Here is a 24,779-nt window from a genome sequence, read left to right as displayed (position 1 = left end):
TCTTAAAGGGCGCTTATATTGCAGTCATGTCACATGTATTATATTTCTCATAGATCAACGGTTATTCCGATTGTTGACACTGTTTTCCATCGCGTTCAGGAAAAGTATTATATTTGTGGTAGAATGGCTGTCCCATATAACGCCTGTATGGGACAGTTAGATTGGCTATAGATACATTAAGGCCTCTTCAAATGCGAGCAAATCGCGTACCCAGAATACAATCCTCACTCATAGTCAACCCTAGATCAAGACATTGGATTGAAGTACTGTACAAGCAGACATTACATGAGAGGAAACCGGCCATTAAAGCCCCAAGAGAGAAACGAAATAAAAACAATTCCATGAAAGACTGTTATTCAGTCATTTCTATCATATTACATAAGAGGTTTGAGAACAATCACAAAAGGCGGTTTCTATGCAGTAACAGAGGCAGGTCGTTATGATTTAACGGTGGTAGCGCGCTTCTCAAATTGAATGATAGACTTGCCAGCAGGCTTGGAGAAGAGAGACTAGAATTGGTCAGCCTTGTCAATCGTAGCCAGAAAGGTCGACGCATGATCGCTTTGAAGATGGCGTGACTTACCGAGTAGTCTGTTTCCGGAATATCCTTGACGTTTGGCAGGTTGCGGAATTTGAATAACCTCACCAAAGCCGCGGTAATTGCACCAAGTTGCACGTAGGCGAATTGTTCACCAATGCATCTGTGACGTCCTGCACCAAATGGAAGGTAGGGGCTATTAGTGCCTTTGCTGACAAGACCATATCCATAATCAATTTGATCTTCTTCTTTCGCATTGGCTGCAATAGTCTCATCCCAGCGGTGAGGATCCCATTTGAGAGGGTTAGGGAAATATTCCTCTGATCTTGCGGTAACACCAGGCGATGAAAGGACATTGTGACTGGTTGGGATAACATATGGCGTGCCATCCACAGGCATTGGGTTTTTGACTGCGCGGATGATTGAATGGATCGGCGCGTGAATTCGTAGTGTCTCTTTGATGACCTTAGCGTGCAAGTCAAGCTTCTGCAAATTTTCATAAGTAAGAGGTGGAAGATCTGACCCAAGCACACGGATCTGTTCGGCATATAACTCTTCCATGATTTCTGGATTTCTTGCAAGGTGCAAAACTATCCATGAAGCTGTCGATGAAGAAGAATGCTGGCCAGCCATAAGCAAGGCAATCATCATGTGTGCGATTTCCTCGTCTGGAACAGGAGTGCCATCTTTGTATACGCAGGACATGAGGTTCCAGACCATATCCTCAGAATCCTTCTTGTTTCCACCCGTTCGGCGTTCTTTGACAATCTCCATATAGGTTTCGGTCATCTTTTTCTGTGCAGCATCACGTTTCCGGTTGTGAGGAAGGGGTGCCCAAGGGAGCATGAAGTTGATAGGAGCAAACCCCATGTCAAGATCATGGTATAGTTCGGCGAAAGTAGAATCAAACCGACTGCGGACTTCCTTTCCTTGAAGAGAACGTGACGCAGTGTAGATGGTAATCTCTGCGATGGTCTTGCAGACGTCAAAAACGCCACTTGATCCCTGGAAAGCCGCAGAATGCTCGACAAAGTCATCTACCTCGTTGGTAATCAAACGAACGTACGAACGCAGGGCATCTGATGTGAGACCGAATTTGACAAACTACAATCATTAGTATACGTGTCAATACTCTCTCCATGCTCAAGCTCACCTTCTTCTGCTCCATAAGTTTGGCATTGGGACAATCATACACCACGTTACGCCCAAAGACAGGGGTTGTAAGTGGGGAGTAAACTTCTTCAGCACAGACATCACGTAGCTTTCCGTTTAAAATGAAATCATTGCCCCTGGTTCCCAGATAAACTGTTGTCTTTTTGCCGAGAAGAATGAAGGTGAAGATATCGCCGTACTGTAGGTAGACACGAGTCAGCATAAAAACAAAAGATCGATACTTTCATATTACTAGTCCATACCTTTGCGCGACAGTCGAAGAAGAATTTATAAGGATCCATGCCATAGCTAATTGTGCTACCTATGAATGGAAACCAGTGAAACACCAGAGGGGGCTCATTGGGGTTCTTGAATAACAACTGTCTTAGTACATTGAGAATGACGGAGACAGCCAGCAGGGATGACAGTCCGATCCCCAGAAGTACTAGAATTGACGTGTTCGAGCAGCGCTCGCAGAGGCTGTCGAGAACGACCGCGAGCAGGCCCATTATGGGACAACAGCGGAAACAGAATGACCGGAACAGACAATTGGAGTGCGTTGGTTATGTTCACAAGGAAGAATGATTCAAGCAGAGGCCCCTTCCTAGCCCTCGGCGTGGAAGCGCGACAGATGTGTGAATTGCTTGCAACGGCGAAGGAAAGTGCACTTTTGGGTAAGTACAAGCAAGAGAGAAAAACGGCAGCACGCCACTTGCCAGTAGGTGAGCGCCCTTAGTAAAGTACTACTACTAGTAGCCTCGACCCGCTCACGGATTCTTGGTGGGCGTACCAATCTGAACGGCTCCGCGCCCGCGGCTCCTCCCCTAGCAGGAACTGGACAGTCCAGAAGTCTGAAAGGTACTGGTACTTACTAACCCAGCCGCTCCTCCGAGTGGATCCAGGCCCGTTCCTGCCCCTGGTACTCCGAACCGCGTACAATACGAAATACGCATTTCGCTACCCAGTTACCTCCTAATTAGTAGTTAGAATCTAACTAGTGATAGTACTCCATACTAGTACTATCATACGTTCCCATAGTGTACTAGGGCGCCGATTCACCCTACCCTCCATGCTATACATTGTGGAGTAGATGACTCGTCCTAATCATTCTGCTTCTTAAAAAGAACAAGCCCGACACTCACTATGTAAATGTGTGTGCCGGATACGCAACCCACCGATGCAGGTAGGTCTTGCATACAAAACAAGTAGGATTGCCCGTCTATTGAGGAAGCATTCCCTTGCAGCAACATGAAATCAACTCTTTTTCTCCCTCTTTTGAGGGGGCGCTTCCTTGGTTCTTTTCGGATTTAACTCGCACGTTTCATTGTAAAAGTAGCTATCGTATGATATTGGGCCGCTCTTGTAAGTGTCCCTGGCTAGTAATTGATAGCTAGTGCGTTTACGAGGTGAAGCTCCCAAGTCTATGTATGCTGTAGACTGTCAACTCAGGCTATTATCACTCTAAGTATTAAAAGTCGATTAGAGAGTAGACTAGACTTTATGCCCATGCCCTCAAGTACTTGTAAAGCGCGCTAATGTCACCCAGCCAAGGAAGCGACAGTCCCTGAGAAATACACTTAAACCGACCTTGGTTTCTGCCACGGTCCACATACTCAAGTCGATGGCTTCAGAGAATCTTCAGTCGCAGAAGGCTTTCTTCTCTTCAGTTACGCCCCTTTCTCAGGTTATCATCGAACAAAACTGGATCACCTTGTTCTCCAAGGTTGACGAAGTTATTCGGGGCACTTTTCTCGTTAGGGGATACTTCACGCTCTTGTGCATTCTTTGCTGGATGGTTGTGAACACGTTTGCCAGCATTGTTTTTGTGGAAAACTTTGACAGGAGCACCACTTTTCTGCTCATGTTCACTGTAGCCAACATCATTGATATTGCTGAGAAGTGTCCTTTCGCGCGCTAGCTTTCTTTTTGAGAAGTCTAGCTTTCCCAAGGCCCCAGTCAGGCCGTCTGTGCTGTCAGAAACACTAGGCTGCTTTCCTGTAATCCAGGGGTGCTCCAAGCATTCATCCACCGTAATTCGGTCGTCAACGTTAACTGTGAGCATTCGGTCTATCAGATCCAATGCCAGATCACCCACAGTGTCCCAATACGGAGACGGATAGTCGAAGCTCCCTTGTTGTATTTGCTGTGCTAAAGTGTACGGGTGCTCAGGTGTGTATAATTCGTCAGAGAATGGGGGAAAACCGCAAAGGCATATGTATAAGACGACTCCGAGAGACCAGACATCCACAGCCTTTGTGTATTTCCGATAGCGCCGCTCCTGTAGTATTTCTGGCGCGACATCTACAGAATCAGTATTGATTATCTGGCTTTCGAGCGGATTAGAAGACTCACAGGTTGGTGTGCCGCATCTTACCAAATATAATCGTTAGCACAAAAACCAAGAATATATGGGAGTACATGCCATACAGTGTGGTAGTAAACGAGTCTTCACCGATAATCTTGGCTAACCCAAAATCACCAAGTTTCACGGTCAACTCTTTGTCTGCGACCAGAATGTTTTCAGGTTTAATGTCACGATGAATGATACCTCGATCGTGCTAACACACGGCTTTAGTCGCTACTATCGAAAAATAATGGACATGGAGGTGGTAGAACATACCAAATACTTCAGCCCCTCAAACAATTGGATAAAGATGCAACGAGTCTCACTTTCAGAGAATTTCTGCCGGCTGATAATCAAGTTGAACAATTCGCCTTCTGGAGCGAGTTCCAGGACAAGATAAACGCCGTCGCTTTCATCGAATGTATCTCTGAGGCAAAGCAGATTCGGATGACTGACGCCCTTCAAGATACCGATTTCCTGATGGAGAACCTCGTTCTGGGAGCGCTGCGAGTCACCAGAACGTTTCTCAAAAACTTTCACGGCATACTGAGCCCCCGTAGACCGTTCTACGCAAAGGTAGACTGTGGCGAAATGGCCTTTCCCAAGCTGTTGCAGAAGCCTATATTGTTGGCGGAAACGATTGGTGTCTCGTGTCCGAGGATATCTGAAAACAAAACGTGCTTCATCTAGGATGGTGACCTCATCGCCATCTTCAAGTTCACGGTGTTTATTTTGGCCCACCATTGCATCATTGACAAAAGTACCATTAGTGGAGAGATCCTGGAGAAAGGCAACGGCATCGCCTTTCCTATTTTCGGAAAATACCAAAGCATGTCGATTCGACACAGTAGGAATGTTTATCACCAGGTCTGGTAAGCTTCGTTAATTGTTTGTAAGACAACATGATCTGGATACCTACCGCATTCAGGATGTCGGCCTATTAGGTAGCCGCTAGGTGAATTCTTTTGTTTACTAACGGAACCCGCACTCGTTTTCTTGGGGTTGGTCGTAGATGCTGCGGATTTGCGCTCCTCGCATCCTCCGCGTTTCCTCAGTACCAGAGGACGGCGGACCTTATCATCAAGCGGAAGAAGGTATCCCCAGACTCCCTCTGCAGCTTCGTCTTCGACTTCATCGGCAAATGCTCTAGGGGGGTAAACGAATTGAGAAAGGGCTTGTGTATCGCTAGGAGGTGATGAACTATCTTGAGGGAGTTCCGAATCTGAAGGTGTCCGCCGATGTAATTTCCGGCCAGGCTCATCTGGTGTAGCAGTCGTCTCCTTTTCGATGTCTGTGGCAGTTGAATCTTGTTGGGTCATGGGTGTAGGCAAATAGGACTGATCGTCTAAAGCCTGTGCTTTGCTTTGGGGATTGTTCCTCTCGGAGCGTCGTGGCTTTTTAAGGTCTTGTGAATCATTATCGGCGGAGGCCTAGATGTTTACGCCATCGTCAGTCCAATTAGTCACAAGCGAATTGATGGTAATAACATACTCTGCCACGCTTGAGGGAGCTTTTTTCGTTCTGTGGTGCCATTTTATTGCCTATTCACATCCTGGCAAGTACCAATAGTCACAAAATCAGCTTGGCTTGCACGGCTCAAAAGTCAAATAAGGCATAGCAACCAGAGTAATAGCACTGCAGATATCGCCAGGTCTCTCCTATGCTTCGAAGCTAGGGGAGAAATGCTCAAGTGGAGAAGGTCAAGAGGGTATGTATGAACACTGGAGAAAATACGGGCGAGCAAATCAAAGGGGCAGCAAGAGAACCGAAAAAGTAATTTCACTGGAAAACCTAGATTTGGCTAATGCAAAGAGATAGACAGAGCGATCTATTGTAGAACAAATCAAGGCTGCAGTGTACATAGAAGTAGGTCACAAACAACCTTGAGCGCGTGGTACCTCAGCTCCCGGTATGGGTACGGCTTAAGTCGTCATTTATCATAAATACTGTCACCGCTTTCGACCCAGCACCCCTCACATTGTATAGATACGTGTGAGATTAAATCGGAGATGAAGGATATGTATACTCATAGACAATTTACTTAGCTGAAAATTTCTGCCTCCCAAATCGACTTTAGCATTCTTGACTCAACCTACAGGTTCAAAAAACGCCTGATACTTGAATACTGTAGCACACGTACTTTGTAGTTGGTTCTGAAGTTGACTCCGATGTCATCAATTAAATAACGAATGGAGTAATACCGGCTCTGACATTGAGCGACTTTTGGTCGCTAATTAAATTGGGTACCATTTAAGATCATGTCGCGATTGATGGGTGTGTAAACTATTATATATGGTATACATAAAAGCTTACACAGTAGAGAGACTGCAGGATTTGAGTGGAGATGATAGTATACTATCATCAACCAAACACTGCATAGGAGCATAACTCACTATGTAAGTGAAGACGGATAGAACTCTGCATGAAATCCTTATTGGTCGTTGAAGTCTCTGGAGGAAGCATTGAGCTCCTTAAAGAGACGCCTTCCCCAGATGAAAGCTAAACAGTCAATGTTCATGAGTGCAACTCAGAAGCGTTGAGGCCCACGTGTCTGCCGTACCGAGGTTCTCCGGGAGGGAACCAGCTCCCCGTACTCCGCGGGACGCTAACACATAATCTCCTATCAAGGGGCTCCCCCTTGCTACCTTTAGCAATTGACATTAGTGCTCAGGAAAACAACAGTTTATTCGTCACCACACGCACTTAAAGCCGATTAACGCTAACTAGCTGCATTAATCTGGGACTATGGATGGGTAGGCTAGCTGCAAGTCTAATGGTTAAGTTTTGTGCTGATAGGATCCGTAGCCCCTCGACTATCAGAGCTTCGGCTTTGAATAGGCTTGCGGCATTAGCAGTCAAGGGACCAGAATGCGGCAGCGATTCAGACATCGCACGACTCGCCCAGCAGTCACTATGCCCCGCACACCCGTCGAACGATACCCTTAACGGTATCTTGCAAGCCCAAGCTCCTACATCGCGGGTGCCTATGGTTCGTTAGCTCCTTTTCTCTGCTTCGTAGGTGGCTTCTAGACTGACCTCCTCAGGGTATGAAAGAGCTAGACGTGCTGGTTGCTCTATGTAAAGCGTCTCCTTCCGTGACCAATGTCGAGCATGCTTCGAGACTGGTATCACTTTTGTCACAATACCTTCCCGAATCGCATAGCCAACTTTTCCGCCCTTCACCCTTTCTTCACAATGTGAAACCTTCACCCTGGGAGAGCCTGACTCATAATCTCACGTTGGCTCTCCTCTCACTGGGTTCTAGCCATCCACAGCTGCGTAGTATCGTGGCCGGTGCTTTCAATGAGTATCTGAGCAATTGTGCCGAAGCTATCAAAGCAGTTGCGCCCCTTCATCACTACCAAGCGGAAGCAAACAGTCGGGATGCCGAACATGAATCAACCAGCGTGCTATCGATATCCGCCTCTCTTGTCGGCTTTCTGGGAGCTTCGGCTGCACTTTCTTCATTCTGGGCTCCAAGCGAGAAGCTTCATTTAGCCAACAACTTGCGGTCCATGCTCTGCGAGCGGTTCTTGGTAGCCGTTGAGACTGCCTCGTCTATAGTGCGGAATGGAAGCATGCCTGGTTATCTGCTCAGGGAGTGGAGAAAATACACTCGCCGTTATGATGCAGATGGCCGTCCTCTAGGGGCTATGTTGCTCCAGGAAGGTTTCATCAGGTTTATCAAGTCATGCGTTACACGTGCGGCCGACATAAATGGCACATCAGGTGTCGAGTTTTCACACGATAGCCTGCCTGAATTAGGCACCGCTACAAGTTCTGACGACACAGAGATCGCTCTTATCGATCGGGTGGCAGCCATCATCGCTGATGAGATCCAGCTCCTAGAAGATGGCTCGGATTATCTGCAACTTGGCTCCCCCTGGAAGCAACGACTTGCTTTTTCCATGAAGGCCCTAGCTCTAGTTGGATACTTGAATTGTATCATTCTGTGTGAAGATACAACGAATAAGGAAGACTTTGTATCATGGCTAGAAGACACACTTATGGATCCGAGACAGATGGCTTATGCCGAATTAGCAACAGCGGTTCTGACAAGCATGGCAGTCGTTTCGCGAGCTTCCATAACGATGGCATCCTCAGGGAGCCGCTCTTTGTTGAGATTCATCGTTGAAGGAGGTGCACCGACCGGTACCACCGGTTCTATTGCAGGCAAATGCCTTGCACATGTTCTTGGTGGTCTATCTCAAGATTCTGTTATTACTACACTCTACTCCCTAGGGAATGTTCTCAGCTCTGGCTCAGGCACCGACAAGTCGTATCAAAGCCACATGCTTGGGGATAGTTCCGCCCATGGAAATACACCTCTCGCATTTCCTACCACCAGAACTGGCAGTGTGGTTTCGTTTTCAGGTGATGACGAATCAAATAATCTTTCGTACAAAAATGTCGTCCGAGCTATTGTACAGATCGCAGCCAGCTGCAATGATGAGAAAATAAGCGCTTTGGCACAGTCCATGTTGCTACAGAAGATTGGGAAGGTGAATGCTACTATTGACGCTTTTATCATTACGGAAACAGCTGCTATATCATTGAGTACCGGGCAAGCCGAGTTTCAGCTCCTGCTCAAGTTCTATGATCGAGCATACCGTGATGGCATGGCCAGGGGCTACAACAGTGTTACTGATGCTGTTAAGAGTGCATTGGCATATCTCTCTATCACGTTGAAAAGAGACTCGCCACTATACGGTGTATATCTGGTTCATCTGCTGGAGAATGTCGTAAACAAGGGCGATGCTACCAATCTCGAAAATGAGAGGCAGAAGGAGCTTGCTCTTGCAGCCGACGAAATCGGTCCTCTTCTAAGGCCCTTGGCTTTGCTCGTGTCGTCAGACCAGAAACAGCAGGATAGTGCAGATACTATCACATACTACGATCAGGATGTGTCTGCTCTATTCCGAGATGCATGGTTCAATATCGCAGTACATGGGATATCCATGCATTCAGCTGTTGGTCAAAGTCATTTTGAGGAGCTGCGCTTACTTGCCAAGCACTCTCCTCCCCTTGTCTCCGAAGATCGTATGGAGGCAACGGAAAGCGACGTTGAGTTGAACACAATCCTTAGGCGAGGAATGGGCTCACAACGTTTGCAAGAGCAGAAGCGAACTCTCCTTGCTGAACTCCCTGGCCACGAGGCCGAAACAAAGCGATTAAGCTATCCGCAAGTAGTTTTCCTCAACGCTACGATCTTGGTCGAAAAGTTTCGTGCGCTGTCCGGCAAATGTACTGGGTTCCTTGATTACTTCCGCGACCCGGCCATAGCTACTACAGAAATGACCAGCTGTATGAGTGCGATCGCAGAGAAGGTAGTGGCCAGTTACCTTTCGCTGACGATGTCCGGGAAATCCGAAGGCTTCTCTGTTGCTTATCTATCAAGAGAACTAGCCGGTTTCTTTATCGCTTGCAGTCATCGTGTTGAAAGGGTACAGAACGTCGCTGTACTCTGTGCTAACAAGATTATAAACGAATGTCCATCGGCTCTGTGTGAGAAGCACTCCCTTTTCGCTTTGCTCGAGCTTCTGACCGTCATGTGGCGCTCATGTCTAGAAGGAGAACTGGATGAGTTTGAATGGAATCCGTCATTCACTTCACCCACAGGGTTGGTCAAAGCCGATCTACCCGACAACTATAACTTCAGGAAAAGAACATTAGATGTTCTGCTTGAACGATCTAAAACATGGGTAGCGGCGGCTATGGATATTGCACCCTTGGATGTAAAAGGCCTGCTCCAGGTATGACATTCTGCTATCTAAATCTCCGGAAAGCGACTGACCCACCTTGTCAAGACATACCTATCTCTTTCGGACGACCATGCTGGATATGGCAACATCCTGTTGGGGCGCTCTTTCGCGCTTGAGATGGGATCGCTTATCCCGAGCAGTGATCAACGTCTTGGTAGGACAACACTTCGGTCTTGACTCAGCTACTGTTTTTCTAATGTCCCCATTTTCTTCCAGGTTCAATGGACAGCCACGGCCTAAGCAAGATAAATGTCGCTTCCGACTTCATTTCCCAGTATTCCACTCGTCAGAACTATAGAACTTTGTATGCACAAAGTGTCAGTGGCCCAACGCAGGGACCCAATGGGCTTGGTGGTGGGTAATATCTCAATTTGTGAACGTTCAAGGTGCTAATATGGGATAATCAGCTCATAGTCTGCTTTCCGGGTCTTTGCTATCTGCAAATAAAGTCATGGAGGATACGCTGTATCAACTCAACGCACGATTGAAGTCAGGAGAAGTTGTCCCTACCGTCGCCGTTCGTGATGTGCTACGGCAAGCTGCGGGCCTCCTGTGCAGTGATAATGACCCTTCTTCTTTCATTGCTCAGTACTTGGTTCAGATACCTTTTGAGATATTCTCGAAGGAGTCGATGGACATTGGTATACCCCTCTGGCTCGGAGTAATGCATGAGAATCCGAGAGTGGAGTCCAAAATCTTGGTAGAAGTTATTGGATCCTGGGAAAAATCGATTCAGCGCCGAAAGGGGCTGTTTGACCTAAACTGCAAGTAAGTAAAGATCGTCTACTAGCACTTTCTGTTTCAATGCTTATTCAAGGGTACATAGCTACGTCGATCCAATGTTCAGCAAGATCGAGCTGCTCCCCAGCGACAAAGCTCTGATGGCGAAGAATCAACAAAAATCCCAAGGTATCCTGACACCACATTTCCAGCTTCTGCAGTTCTTCGAAAGTCATTTTGCTGCTGTTCGGCTTGCAAACTTTCAGGTCAAGTCACTTTTCGGCCGTTTTGTTGATAAAACAAGTGTGGGACTATTGCAGGCCAGTGGTCACCCCCTGGCCAGGGAACTACATTTTCGTATTGTCTTGTTTGGACTACGGGTATTGAAGGACTCCCGGTTACCAGACCGAAATCTTGAGTGGAAGCTCAAGGACCAGATTTTGTCCGCCGCTTTGACTTGGTTTAGACACCCACCGAGGTACGTTCCATCTGGTTACTACTTTTGAATATTCACACTAAGTTCACTCATGTGTAGGTGGTCGTTCGGTGGCAATCGTTTACAGATCAAGGCCGAGGACAGGATCCTAGGAGACGTTTCCTCCGCTCTAGCAGATGTCGCTGGAGTTACTGGTCACAGTCGCAGCTCTTCTAGGACGCTTCAAGCAAGACAGGAGCTTCTCCAGATCCTGCTGGAGGACGAAAGGTCACGCCTGAGGGTTTGGCTTTATCCCTTGGAACCAGACCGGAAACATAATATGGCACAGTCATCTGCAGTCAGAGTGTTTACGGAGGTATGTTATCCTGTCAACGAGCATACTGCTTGATGCCCGTGATAAACATAATTGCATCTAACACCTCGTCCAGGATGCAACCAATCTACTACGTCTGGCGTGGTCCGAAGCCCCAGCGTTGGCCATACATCTTTCTACCCGCTTCCCGTCTACAAAGTTAAAGAACGACATCCGGTGGTTGCTGCTCAACTTTCCGGACAAGGCTATTGATGAGCCAAGTGCCCTTGAAGTCCTTTTTGGGTCTGCTCTTCCTGCCGACGTCCATAGCCAGCTGAAGGTATGTCAATCGTCGCTTACGTTTCTATGATTCTGGACTGATGAGGATAGTTCCTCCTATACTGGGCCCCTGTCAACCCTGCCGAAGCCCTGACTTACTTTCTACCCACCTATGGAAACCATCCCTTCATACTGCAGTATGCGATGAAAGCCCTAGAAAGTCATTCAGTCGATGTTCGTTTCTACTTTGTGCCACAACTGGTCCAAGCTTTACGGTATGATGCACTGGGCTACGTAGAAAGATATATCATGGAGACAGCGAAGTTGTCTCAGTTGTTTGCGCACCAAGTCATATGGAATATGAAAGCCAATTCCTACAAAGATGAGGATTCTCAGATTGTGAGTACGACTGATGTTATCTGTCAATGAACTTATTAACGAGTAACATTAGCCGGACCCTCTCAAACCAACACTGGACAAATTCATGGATGCTTTGATCTCAAGCTTCACAGATGAGGAGCGTGAGTTTTATGAGAAAGAATTCTCCTTTTTCAATGAAATCACGGGAATTTCCGGAAAGCTTCGACCCTACATCAAAAGAAGCAAGGCAGAGAAAAAGGAGAAGATTGAAGAGGAACTTCGTAAGATCAAGGTGGAAGTCGGTGTATACCTTCCGAGCAATCCCGACGGTGTTGTTGTGGGAATCGATCGCAAATCCGGCAAACCTCTCCAGAGCCACGCAAAGGCGCCCTATATGGCGACGTTCAGAATTCAGAAAACCAGGGCACGGTCAGAAGATGACAAAATCACTCAAAAGACTGGTGATACACGACCTTCAAATGGGGATCAAGAAACCTATGAAGTATGGCAGTCAGCCATTTTCAAAGTTGGTGATGATTGCCGTCAAGACATGTTAGCTTTGCAAATGATTGCTGCTTTCAGGGGTATATTCGCTAGTGTTGGCCTTGATGTTTGGGTGTTCCCATATCGAGTTACTTCAACGGCCCCCGGTTGTGGCGTTATTGATGTGCTTCCCAATTCGATCTCTCGCGATATGTTGGGTCGCGAGGCAGTCAATGGCCTGTATGACTACTTTATCTCCAAGTATGGAGGGGAGGAATCTATACGATTCCAGGAAGCACGCACCAATTTTGTCAAGAGCATGGCTGCTTATTCTGTCATCTCCTATCTCCTACAGTTCAAAGATCGGCATAACGGGAACATCATGGTTGACGACGCTGGCCACATCATCCATATTGATTTCGGGTTCTGTTTCGATATCGCACCGGGAGGTGTGCGATTTGAGCGTGCCCCCTTCAAGTTGACATCCGAGATGGTTGCGGTGATGAGCGGTACTCACCATGCACACACCCATCCAGGTAGCGGCTCGGGTAGTGGGCTCGGTCTCCCCGGTGGTGGTTCTCATAGCCCTACTAGCACGCAGCCTTACAAGTGGTTTGAGTCACTGGTTGTGAAGGCATTCCTTGCCTCGCGTCCGTACAGTTCTAAGCTGTCCCACATCGTGTCACTGATGCTTGACAGCGGTCTTCCCTGCTTCAAGCCGGATACGTTGAAGAACTTCCGCGATCGGTTTGTACTCGATAAAACCGAGAGGGAAGCAGCTGAATACATGCGTGAGCTCGTTCGCAAGTCGTACATGAGCGTTTCGACAAAGGGATATGACCAATTCCAGCTTTTAACCAATGGCATTCCCTATTAGACCTCATAAGCTCTTTCTATCCGGGGAACGGAGCGGGTGTGAGGTCCTGCTACAGACTCCCTTTTCCCCCTCGTTTCGTTTGGCTCTTGGGGTATCCGCTATTGGTGAAGTCAAAGTCGATCATTCAACTCTGTTTCAATGCCACCATTCATTCTCATTGCAGTTACTTTCTTGCTCATATAAGGACAGAGTGGTGTCCAGTCAAAGCCCTAGAAATACCCGCGCCCCTTATCCTTATCACTTTGTGTGGTGCTTTCAGATGAAGGGCAGAGCCCGAGTTGTGGCTCAACGTGTTCGCGGATGTCGAAAACAATAGCTCTGACCCACTCACTTAATGCTCTATAGAAAACATTCTTCCAATCACTTTAATTTTTACTTGCGAGTAGTAATTAGCTTGGGCCTTAAGAACTTATATAATGCCGTCTGGCACATATTAAACAATTCTCTCGCAGTAATCCTCAGTCCCGTAGGTGTGGCAGTTGAATGTTTGTATGATTTATATACACTTACCATCTTACCTGCTACCTATACATCCAAAGTATACTACATGATCAACTCGAACTTTGCATTCTACCAGAAATAGACCAGACCACTCGCCATAGCCACTAGGTTACCAGTGACTCATATGATTGGAGCGTGTTTCAAATCCGTGAAAGATCCTGTAAATCAACGTCAGGGAACGATTCACTATATATAGCCAATCAAACACTTGACAAAATCCTCTTCCTGCCTATCTTCCTTCCCACTAATGTGGTTTTCACGTGCACTCTTTATGACATTCTTCCCCGGCCTTTTCACTTGGGGAATGTGGACAGTAGTACTGTAGTAGCCACGGATCTGACCTGGACACCTGAAGGGCCGACAAGATATATATATATATATATGTAGTATTAGTATAGTAACGGACAGATGATACCACTGGGCAGCCTAAACAACCGAGTGATCGTGCATCAACTATGTATGTATGTATGTATGTATGTATGCACCACGGACTGCTTCCCTGAGGTCATACAATACTTAAGAGAAGTTCACGGTATTTTCTGTGCTATTAGATTCTTTTTTTACATTGTTCACGTGGAAGAAGAACTCCTACTACAATGGAGTAAGAAAGAAAAAAAGAAACAAAAAGATATTCTTGTGTCCCCAGGGAGGATCGAACTCCCGGCCTTGGGATTTCCTGAAGGTTATGGCCTTCAAGTCATACTTGTTCGTATGAGACCCACGTGATAACCACTACACCATGGAGACATGTGCTGGTGACATCCTGGCAAAAATAGTGCATTATAAGCCAGTGCTTCCGATGTGATAACAAAAGATGGAATTAGATAACCGAATATGTAAGTGCAGCTGTATTACTACGGAGCAGACGTGAGAACTTGCCTATACACACCGCTATCAACCAAATAGTATCATATACTGTTTTTTATACTTCGGACACATAAGCTCCTGTTCGATATTCAGATGCTCCCAGAAAATAAATCAGCGTTCATTCGAAATAACGGGCAGTATCACATTGTAGGCAATTTGAGGGACCCAAGGATAAGAATCATAACTGGGTCTGACCAGCAAGCTCCGGAGTAAATCAAATCATAGATGAAGATTATATCACGAGCTAGTCCGCACGTGTACGGAATGACGGAAAGTGATGCAGAAACAAAGAAATTCATAAAAAGGTGCGTGCTAAAGGAAACGTTCGTCAAAGTTGTAGATCATGTCAATATCCATGCGACAGTAGGAAAATCTTTCCTCTTGAGTGTCTGAGCAATCCATAAGACAGCCGCCGTGATTGGAGCTGCCCGAATAAGTCCTTTCGTTTCTCTCTCTCCTCTCTCTTTCTTCCCCTTTCCCCATTAATCTCCTAGGTATCTGAGTTTCTTTTCTGATTTGGACAAGGAAACTCACGGCTTTTCAGTGCTCTTCCCCGAAAGGGAAGGACAAAAAAAGTACAATGAAATAAAGCATAAATCTGACGCACATAGCGAAGACAACATGGAATAAGGGAAAGAAGGAAAGGGGCGACAAATGAAACACCGCTTAGGCAAAGATGATATAATCAAGAAAACAGCCCTCATCTTCAGTCCATGAAATCACCCCGAAGGATCTTTTCCTGAAAGAAATCAGGCTTATTTTGCTTGGGCTGTTTTGGCATCTCTCGAGCTGGCTGCTCCATTGAGGCAATCGAAGCAGCCCTCTGATGGTGATTCTGGTTGCCCATATTGACTGCATGCTGGTTTTGAGGTGAATTAGGCGATACAACGCCCAAAGACGGCGCTCGCTCGGCCCGAGTCCGCAAGGCCTCAGACCAGTTGAAGCCTTCGCCTACTTGTCGCCAAGACGGGTTAGATCTATCGTTCTGGGGAAAGGCTTTGTATGTACTTGCAACAGTTGAGTTTGTGGGGCTAGGGGCAGAGGGAGGGCTGGCTAACGACGAATTGCGCCGCCCTCCAGCCGCCTGAGATGCAGAAGAGGGATATCTACCATTACCAATGCTTCCTCCACGGGCATCACGCAATGCCTGCGCACCAAAGGAGAGACGTCGAGTGAAAGGAGAGCTAGGGGTGGCATTGGGAGGTCCATTTTCGTTGTCTTCCACAACGGCTTCCTCTGGGTTTGCCGAATTGGATCCCACGGAACTAGAGATACTTCCATGACGGATGTGTCGAGGCCCAAAGGGAGAAGTTTGGGTTGGGGAGCCAGAGAGTCCCAATGTGGTTATCGACAGTCGTCGTCCATGATTCGGCTGACTGCCAGCGACCGTATTGGCCATAGAGCTAGGTGGTGCACCAGCAGCCCCTTGACTCCCGGATCTCGAAAGATAATCTGAAAAGGAAAGCCCGGATGCCAGAGATGCTCGACGCTGGCGCGACGAAGGGGGTGGTACGGAGATGGGAGATGTTTACCGGTCGTTTGACATGATAACAGAGATGGGTAGTCGATGGTCCCAGGATATTTATCACAAGCACAAGCACAAGCACAAGTATAGAAAAAAAAAGGGTAGATGGACGATGACAGACAGTCAAGTATAAGGCGTGAAACGATAATATCTAGTCTCCCAGACAAGGGTAACCACTAGGTGGAATGGGAAATAGATATACCGAGATTAGAGTTACTAAGATGAAGAAGAGTAGACTGAAATTGGAGATATTGATGATGAGCCTTCAAATCAATACCAGACTTATGACGTCAATCGGGTAGCCGCTTCGATAGGGAGAGCAACGGAAGAGGCAGCAGAACAACCCCCATTAAGAAACCTAGATGGGAGATACCGGAAAATGTCAGTCGGAGGGAGATATTCAGCGAAGAACCCAAACTTGGGACCTTCCATGTGGCGGTGGCAATACAATCCAGTGGTAATGGTTGAGGGTGTATCTTAGGAGCAAAAGGAACGGAGAACCAAAAACCAGCGCTTGAGTGCTATGGAACACTGCGCAAGGGAGGAAAGGGATGAAAGTGAAGGGAGGTCCAGACTCAGTGCTAGGAAGGAAACTAAGAAACAAATGATGGATTCACTACCGGTGTATTATGGGCTAAGCCAACTTACTGGAAATATGCAAACACCCAATGCTCCCCAATACCTTGAATTTATATGATGGTAGTGGCTAGGTGGGTAGTAGCTAGAATAGTGAGGAATATATGTATTGGTTCTTCTTTTGAGAATAAGATGATGGAGGGGGAAGATGCGTGAAGGAATGATTCGAAGAGGGGTGGGTAAAGTCAGTAAGCTTTCAAGTAGCCGTGGCTCGTGAAGAAGTGAAGAAGGAGGGGAAAGAGAAGAAAAGAAGAAAGCCAGGCCGTAGCCGGCAGGGATCTTGGGAAGAGCAATGTGACAAACGGTTGGTGATTGAAGAGAGGAGGGGATGAAGAAGAGGAGGGAACGGGACGATTCCAGTGGAAAGAAGGGGGAGGAGGGGGAAAAGAGAGGGAGAGGGAGAGGGAGAGAGCCTTTAACAACAAGAGAGCACAAGGAAAGGAATGAAAGCTTGGGAAGGTTTTACCCCACAAAACCACCTCGATTGACTCTTGACCGTGGGCCAGAACGGGTCTAGCCTTCTTGGGCAGGGTGCAGCTGAACGGTGAACCAGACAAGACGATCCGGGGTCGATGATTCATGAGTCGTTCCATCCATATAGACCCAGTAATTAGAGATCATCTACGAAGTACCTAACTTTTTTACCACTGGTTCGTTCTCTTCACAACTTGACGTTGAAGTAGGAGAAGGAGAAGCCGTAGGTACCTTTTATCAGCATCACTCATGAATATTCTTTCCGGTCACAAAAGTACTGTTTTGGCTGTTGTTGAATTTACTCAAAAGTAGGCAAGGGTAGGAAGGATGCGGCATCTCTGGTATGCATGGTATGCCAAAAGTACATACCTTACATAGTACTGTTGTTTCTTAAGAATATACCATATAAACCCGGTATGTTACGTACGGGTATTATTCTCTATGCATATTAGTTAGACCTTCGTATGTATGATGATACGGTATTGATTTTCAACCTATCCTTTTGCAGAAGCACTACCGAATACAACTGCAACTTATAGGTATTTGGAACATATATATATATATATATATATATTGATCTTGTTATGCGCTTATGAAAGCCGTGTTGGGAGCTGTGCCTTTTTATTTCGAGCTAGAAAACATGCCAATACTCATATGCCATGTGTCAAGTCTGTGGGCGTTTTTTTTGCTTTTCTTTTGGTCTTTTGCTTATATCCCAGACCATGTCCGTTTTTGTTTTTCTTCTAATGCAGTATAGCTTTCTATATAGATATGGCGTAGATAAGGTACGTGTACTGTCTTATCTCGGCCCCAGTGATTGAGGAGTTATTCGTATACCTCTGGTCTTTGGCCAGTCCTCAGGATGTGTGTTTCCTTATCCGGGAAGCAGAGGGCGTGTGGCCCTAGAGGCAGACATACTCCAGGTGAAGCATGTCCGCTTTCGACACACTCCCAGTGGGATGGGAAGGTCTCTCGGGGCAGTACCAACTTAGGTTGCAACAGTATGGCGCCGGACGATTCGTTTTTCAGCATCCCAAGCCATCTGTTCCTCCCTTCTTCTCACCCTCTGCCCTTTGTTCATTTCGCTTATGCATCTTCAAGTCTTCCTCGCGGTGGTCACATTCCTTCTCACGTTTTCTTCTGAAGGATATGCAGTGTGTCCTAGTCTTGAGGCTGTGAGTGGAATAACTGCAAAAGTTTCCACCCCACCTCCGGCTCGATCTCCGTACCGTCGCGAGCGATCTTCACTTCTCGGTTTGAGTTCCAGGGATTCCGCAACCCTCTGGTACGATGAAACGGAACTCGTGTAGTCGAAAGCCATCGAATTCTGAACGGTTTCCCAATCAATTGTGCCCCCATATCTGTAGCTTCTTCCGACTTTTCGTTAATAACCTTCTCCTTCTCCTTCTCCTTCTCCTTGCTCGCACCGCTCTCATCCTCTGAGGTCTCCGCCTCCCAGAATATGGTCTCCCGCGCACTGTCGTTGATTATTCGTCCGTTAGGCGCAGTGGATGTTGCTGGAGTGGGCGTCACGTCTAGAGCCTCAGGATCAGGGGGGCTGTCCAGTCGCGAGGGCATCTCCATAGCCAAGTTCTCGTCATCTTGTATCGGCGACATCATACGGGCATATCCATAATATTCACCTGACTTATTGGCGGAAAAGATGAGATAGACATCATCAGCATTCTGCTAGATGGTCAGCGATCTAATATTCTCCCCTGTCGACAAGACTTATCTGGTGGGGGCACAGAGCTCACCTCATAAGCCTCGTTTAGCTGCTTCTCATTATGAGTTTGAGTGGCCCAGATACTGTTCTGTCGACTGATTTCAAGGTCATCAACACTTAGGCTTTTGACTATAAAGTATCTGCTAGGGACCCGAGTATGCGAAAGGCTAGCTTCTGTAGCCTTCTTCTCAGTCACAGCGTCCGATGGCTTGGTTTCTTCATCCTGATATATAGCAGGGGTAGAAGAGCCCATAGATTCGGGATTGGAACCCAGCGAAACAGCCCCTTGGCGTAGCCGACATACAAGACGTGCTCCATGGAATCTAGAGTCGTTGAATCTTGACAATGCCGCAGCACAGGCGGCCTCCGTTTTGTAATTGATGAATGCGCAGTTACTCTTAGAGATGAGGAAGACGCTCTCGAGTTCCTTTGTGGCGTCCTGAGAAAAGTAGTCCTTCAGGTCAACAATATTGGTACCGGGAGGAAGATTGCCGACCCACAGTGCATGTCCAGATTGCTTTGGCTTTCGCGGCGGTCCCCTTGGAGCACTTGACGTAGTGGTATTAGATGAATGCGATCCTGAGTCTGGTATACCGAAGTCATGTCAAAAACACATAACTCGCTGCTCGCATGGTCGGGCCCAGACTTACCAGCAGGAAATGTTTGAACGGGGTGGGGCCTCATAGGTGTTGATCCGTCCACGATGGTCTTGGAGACGTCATATTCCAGATCCAGACGCCGTTGCTTATTTTCTTTCCCCAAGCCGGGTGTCAATTTGGTTTTTGGACCCAATGTATTCCGAGGCTGAACGCGTGGCTGCACTTGCACTGGAGATGATGTAGTCGAAGGACCCGGGCCGTGTCCAAGGGCTGCTGTGTATGTGGTCTGGGTGTAATAGTTTGGACCGTATCCAGATTGGCCAGGTATATGGACATTCATGTGAGCGGCTGAATGGGGCCCCAAAGACTGGTAACCCGCCACACCGGGAGGCAGAAGAGGGTCCTCGGGTTGCTGCTGAAGATAAGGCGTGTATACCTGATTGAAGGGACCGTTGAAGGCCATATTAGGATTCATTGAAGGCCCCGTAAATGACGGCAATGGCTGCATTGCGTATAAAAGGCCGTGAGGGTGAGCTGTCGGAACAAAGGGCTGCTGAATATGATGCTGCTCATATAGGATGGAATGGCTCTGATACCCAGGCAATGCGGATCTCATGTCACGCATGCTAAATGGAGGCGCCCCTCCCCGTGCGGCCTGTGCCATCTGGGCCTGTGATTTGGGTTGTTGTTGGTCATTATCCGATCGAGGAGCTTCGCGGGAGGTGGTGATTGTCGACACTGAGCCAGATTTCAGTTCTACCAGAGATCCCACAGAGCAATTATCCCAGGTAAGAAACATAACTGATTGTGGAGGAGGCTCTACTTCATGCGACTTATTGAAGGCCTGTGGTTTGGCTCCGTTCGGACCCCCCTGCGTTGAGTTCGAGAGAGCCGAAGGAGCGTCACCATTGGGATATGTCATGATAGACACAAACAAACGATAAACCCAGCACAGGCACACTCCTCCACATGATTAGTTGAATCATCTTAAATATACCTGGGGGGTTCGGAAGCCTAAAAGGGGGGCTGGCAAGGGACTGGTGCAACAACTTACCTTGCCCCAACCTGTGGGTTCAAGTACGCTCTAAAAATTGCGGGTAATAATTCCGCTGGGGAGCCAAGTGATGTGCCTAGGACATGCAAACACTGGTTAGAGCCTTGACGGTGTCTTAAAGATTGATTACTTCCACAAAAAGTTCAGACGGTGTGATTTGCAAAGTAAAGGGACGATGAATGCAAATGCCCACAAGCGAGGAAGACTGATAGCCTGAGGCTGCGGTAAGAAGAGACAAGAAGAAGAAGAAGACGAAGAAGAAGAAGACGAAGAAGTAAGAGGGGGGAGAAAAAGCCACAAACAACAAGAAGGATCAATAAGAGGGTGGAAATGTCCCCGACAACTGGGTCGCGTAAGAAGGCATGGACGAGTGGGATTACTGACTTGTACAAGCAAGAACGTGAGAAAGAAGGACGCGGAATCTACACATGAACCAATAGAACAAAGTGATGTAGGCCAGAGAGGATATGTAGAGTGAAGAAGAGAAACACTTAGACGATTATAAGAGGTTGAGCGAGCACACCAAAACACAAGGGAAGGTCCGCCTGACATCTGAGTGCTAAATCGTCGGGTTCTTTTTGGGGGCAAACAGTGCAGTTGTAGGACTGGGCGAACGAAGACACGGGGCCACTCAGTAAAAGATGCACGCACGAATCGCCGCGCTGCCTTAGGAGAAAAAGGGTGGAGAACAAATCAAGCGTGGAAAGGATTATAAACGGGACAATTGGGTATCAGAGGCATAAAAAAAAGGGAGGGGCATAGGCGGCTACGCGCACAGAGGCACGGTGCAAAACCACGACCAGGAAATAATATCCATAGGCCAGGGCAAAAATAAGACAGTATAGAAAGATGCACGAGGGGAAACAGATGGTATATAGCAGCAACTTCCAGGCTCTTTTACGCCACAGAGACCAGAAAACGAGCGTCGCGGCGAAGAGGTACGTAGGGCACAAGCACTGTGCCGTAGTGGCCCTTAATCACGCCAAAAGACGATGGGTCACTGCAAATTGGAGGAAATAGGGTGTCTGTCCCTCGAGCGCCTGTGGCAACCACCACAGAAGCCGCGTTCTCCGTCCCCCTGGCAGTTTCAGAGGTATAGGAAAATTGGCAGACATTTGTGACTGTTGAGGTGGATTATCCAGGTATTGGTAGGGGAAGGCAATTAATTGCGAAAGGGTGTGTTCTCCCCCATGGGCGTTGAGCCAGGGGGGGTGGGTGAACTTGCAAAGTGAAGGGTGAAGGGAAATGAAACACCAAACAGTCCTGTGGGATCGCAACCGAAGAAAAGGAAAAAGAAACGGAAGAGGAGGGGGACAGATAAAGACGACTATCGCCAAACATACCTTAGGATGTGAACAGGGCAGGGAGAGCGATGACAGAAAGACCGTGCCCCCCACGATGATAACAGAAAGAGGAGCACCCTGCAATCAACAGTTGGTGGCTTTGATGTCGGTGACGGGAGAAATAATCACGATAATAATGAATAATCCTTGTGTAGACGCACCGTAGCCAGGCCTGAAGCGGAGACTATGGAGAAGGAGGGCCCTTCAGACCAACCAGGTCAGCAGAGCCCAAGTAGTCCAACGGATCTTCTGACCGTCAGAGCTCGGAAGGGCAGGTCCTTCACAGCCAGGTGGGTAAAGAAGACTATCGGAACGGAAATGAGGGCAATAATGGGCCCCCCTAGGGACGTGTTCGTCAGAACCCAAGCCAAGTCTATATTGGCGACTGGCCGGTGGTGGCGCACAGAGGATCGTGAGACCGTGAAAGCCCAATGATCTGGACTCCTGTCTCTCTGCCTTCCTCCGCCCTTCTCTCTCTTTTCTTTCTTCCCCCCTTTGTGGCTGTGGCTCCCTCCAGCCTAGAGGATATCCACAGTTTAAAAATCGGGGCTGCGATGCGGATCGGGCCTTGCTTCAACGCTTTTAGTTCTTTTCCCATGCAGAGGCCCAATCAACTACCACACACGATCGACAACAAGCTCGATCCCGATCTTTTCCCGGAAATTTCACCCAGACACAGGCAAGAACAAAAATGTGGTTTGCTCGTACCGGGGATCCGGAGGGAAGAGAGGTAGCGAAAAAGGCGCCGATGAAGTCAACTGGCCACCAGATGAAGAGGCCCTCTCGACCTATTTTATTTATTTTTTTTGTTTTCGCGATTTTCCAAGATGACTGTGGATGCACAAGGAAGACAAGAGTCTAGGGGAAGGTTGAGGATGAAAAAGGTACAATGGAAAAACAGGGGTTGGAAGCACAGGGAAAGATAGGACGGGGAAAATCAATACCACAACCACAACCACAAAAAATAATAATAAGAGTAATAATCATAATAATAACAACAGAAATGATAACAACTGTAGTAATGGCAGTAATCGTAGTGATAGGAAGGAATCAATAAATGAAAATAGAATAAAACAGACAATTATGGAAATGGAGAGGAGAGCATCCACATGGGCAAAAAGAAAAAAATATAAGTAAAAGGAAAGGAAAGGAATAAGATGAACAAGATGGAGAGAGAAAGAGAGTATACTCCAATCACACTGAGCGGGAAAGTGGCTCACTTCAGGAAGAAGGCCCGGAAAGGTGGCATGTCCCCCCCTCCCCAAAAAAACGACAAAACAGCCACATTCATTGAGAAATGGGACTGCGTCGTGCTTAGGGTTACTTGGGTTAAGTCAAAAAGGTCATTTGGCAAGAGGGTGAAATGGACGGTCTCGATGGCATCGATGGCTTTTGTGGGAGGCCATGATTGGGTACCGGAATTCTGTCCCCAGCCGGTGGAATCCATGGATCTTCCTCTGACAGTTTAAAAAAGGGATTGCCAGTGATATTGCGAGGACCCAAAGGAGCGTAGCCAACCCGCTTTGGTGGTATGAGTTAGTAGTAGGTAATGTTGTAGTAGTAAATGACACTGCTGGAAGGTGGCAAATTCGAGAGGGTCCTGCATGTACTGGTTCCGAGCGTTTGATGGGCCTTAGCCCGAGGTGCATGCGTGGCAGTGACCATCGGGATTGACAGCTGCAGGAGATTTATAGCTCCAGAGAAGAATTGATCTACAGCGCGACACCACTCGCCAGCATGTGTCTTTTTTAATTTTGTTTGCTTTTCTTTTCTTTTTGCTCCGTGGTTACAGCTGCCCTTAGGTCCGTGTCGACGGCGGTCACTAAAACGACGTACTTAGTAGTACTAGTAGTAGTACGCTGAAGAATCGGGGTTTCTTATTGGATGATCGGAGGATCTAGGCAGCGTTAAGAACTTGAGATGCATTAACAATCAACATCATATAAGGAAGAGATCTGGACCGAAGTGGGTGGCGATTGCAGATTCCAGAAAAGCTAGGTAGATTATTTTCCAGGTGGCTTCCTTGAAAAATTTACCGAAAAGAGAAGATGGCAATGACGAAAGATAATAATAGATAGAGAGAAACAGAACTTGAATGGAGAAAAGACCAGATGAGTTTCGGGGGAAGACCGTTCGGGAAAGCGAACATGCAATTGGAAAGGGGAAAGAAGTGGGGAGGAGGGACAGGGAGGGGTGTGCAGTTGGGGGTGGGAAAGAAAAAAAAGTATGAGAAGTAAAAAAACAGAAAAAGCGAATAAACGAAAAGGTAAAACGAAACAAAAACCACTGGCCCGTGTGCATACACACTTCTTCAGATTTGTTGCTCTGCTGTGTTTGGGGAGGGGGGCGTGGAAGAATAGTAAGAGAGAAACTTAAGCCACGGCCAGCCCTAAGACCAAATAGACTGGAGGTGGTGGGGAAATAAGAACAAGGCTTTGGTGATACTGCGTACCGTGATTGTCGAAGCTCCAGACGGTGTTCGGAATGGGTCACCCAAATCCCGTCATGGCCCATGGCTCATTGTTATGCGGGATCAAGGATCGGTTCACCTCATAACTAGTCATTCTGAGAGCTGATAGGAAGGAAAAGAGAACAACGGGGAGCGATTGTGGAGGCAAAAGTTGGGATGGGGATTACCTGTGAAGAGAGGGAAAAAAAGAAAATGAAAATGAAAATGAAAAAAGAAAAAAGAAAAAAGAAAAAAGAACGAAGTAGAAGAAGTCGGCGTTTGTCTTCATGGACTTTATTTTCTTCTTCTTCTTTTTCTTTTTTCCCCCCTTCTAGTACCTCAAAAAAATAGTATATAATAAC

General features: G+C 47.3%; 5 protein-coding genes and 1 non-coding gene across 6 annotated transcripts; 1 reads left to right on the top strand and 5 right to left on the bottom strand.

Annotated features, from left to right (window-relative positions):
• Positions 1–437: 437 nt before the first annotated feature.
• On the bottom strand, positions 438–2,199 carry ERG11_1 (cytochrome P450; the record flags this gene model as incomplete). The annotated part of the gene is made up of 4 exons (XM_041684869.1): positions 438–509; positions 584–1,642; positions 1,692–1,889; positions 1,954–2,199. 4 exons carry the CDS (start codon positions 2,197–2,199, stop codon positions 438–440), a joined length of 1,575 nt encoding a protein of 524 aa, XP_041539010.1.
• A 1,154-nt stretch (positions 2,200–3,353) lies between these two features.
• AKAW2_20183S (serine/threonine-protein kinase) lies at positions 3,354–4,778 on the bottom strand (the record flags this gene model as incomplete). Its single annotated transcript, XM_041684867.1, has 4 exons — positions 3,354–3,991; positions 4,043–4,059; positions 4,118–4,248; positions 4,311–4,778. The coding sequence occupies 4 exons, from the start codon at positions 4,776–4,778 to the stop codon at positions 3,354–3,356; spliced, it is 1,254 nt and encodes a 417-aa protein (XP_041539009.1).
• A 2,001-nt stretch (positions 4,779–6,779) lies between these two features.
• Positions 6,780–13,243, top strand: stt4 (1-phosphatidylinositol 4-kinase STT4; the record flags this gene model as incomplete). Its single annotated transcript, XM_041684866.1, has 11 exons — positions 6,780–6,787; positions 6,840–7,023; positions 7,079–9,787; positions 9,842–9,950; positions 10,013–10,150; positions 10,204–10,564; positions 10,623–10,994; positions 11,052–11,307; positions 11,381–11,584; positions 11,635–11,922; positions 11,975–13,243. 11 exons carry the CDS (start codon positions 6,780–6,782, stop codon positions 13,241–13,243), a joined length of 5,898 nt encoding a protein of 1,965 aa, XP_041539008.1.
• A 1,138-nt stretch (positions 13,244–14,381) lies between these two features.
• Positions 14,382–14,491, bottom strand: AKAW2_t20002S. The gene has a single exon. It is a non-coding gene; the product is annotated as a tRNA-Met (tRNA).
• Positions 14,492–15,317: 826 nt separating this feature from the next.
• Positions 15,318–16,010, bottom strand: AKAW2_20181S (uncharacterized protein; the record flags this gene model as incomplete). Its single annotated transcript, XM_041684865.1, has 2 exons — positions 15,318–15,562; positions 15,722–16,010. 2 exons carry the CDS (start codon positions 16,008–16,010, stop codon positions 15,318–15,320), a joined length of 534 nt encoding a protein of 177 aa, XP_041539007.1.
• Positions 16,011–18,407: 2,397 nt separating this feature from the next.
• On the bottom strand, positions 18,408–20,493 carry AKAW2_20180S (putative YT521-B-like splicing factor; the record flags this gene model as incomplete). Its single annotated transcript, XM_041684864.1, has 3 exons — positions 18,408–18,932; positions 19,004–19,557; positions 19,623–20,493. The coding sequence occupies 3 exons, from the start codon at positions 20,491–20,493 to the stop codon at positions 18,408–18,410; spliced, it is 1,950 nt and encodes a 649-aa protein (XP_041539006.1).
• Between the last annotated feature and the right edge of the window lie 4,286 nt (positions 20,494–24,779).

Source organism: Aspergillus luchuensis, chromosome 2 (assembly GCF_016861625.1).
Source record: "Aspergillus luchuensis IFO 4308 DNA, chromosome 2, nearly complete sequence".
Taxonomy (NCBI): Eukaryota; Fungi; Ascomycota; class Eurotiomycetes; order Eurotiales; family Aspergillaceae; genus Aspergillus; species Aspergillus luchuensis.
This window is presented reverse-complemented; position numbering and strand designations above follow the sequence as displayed.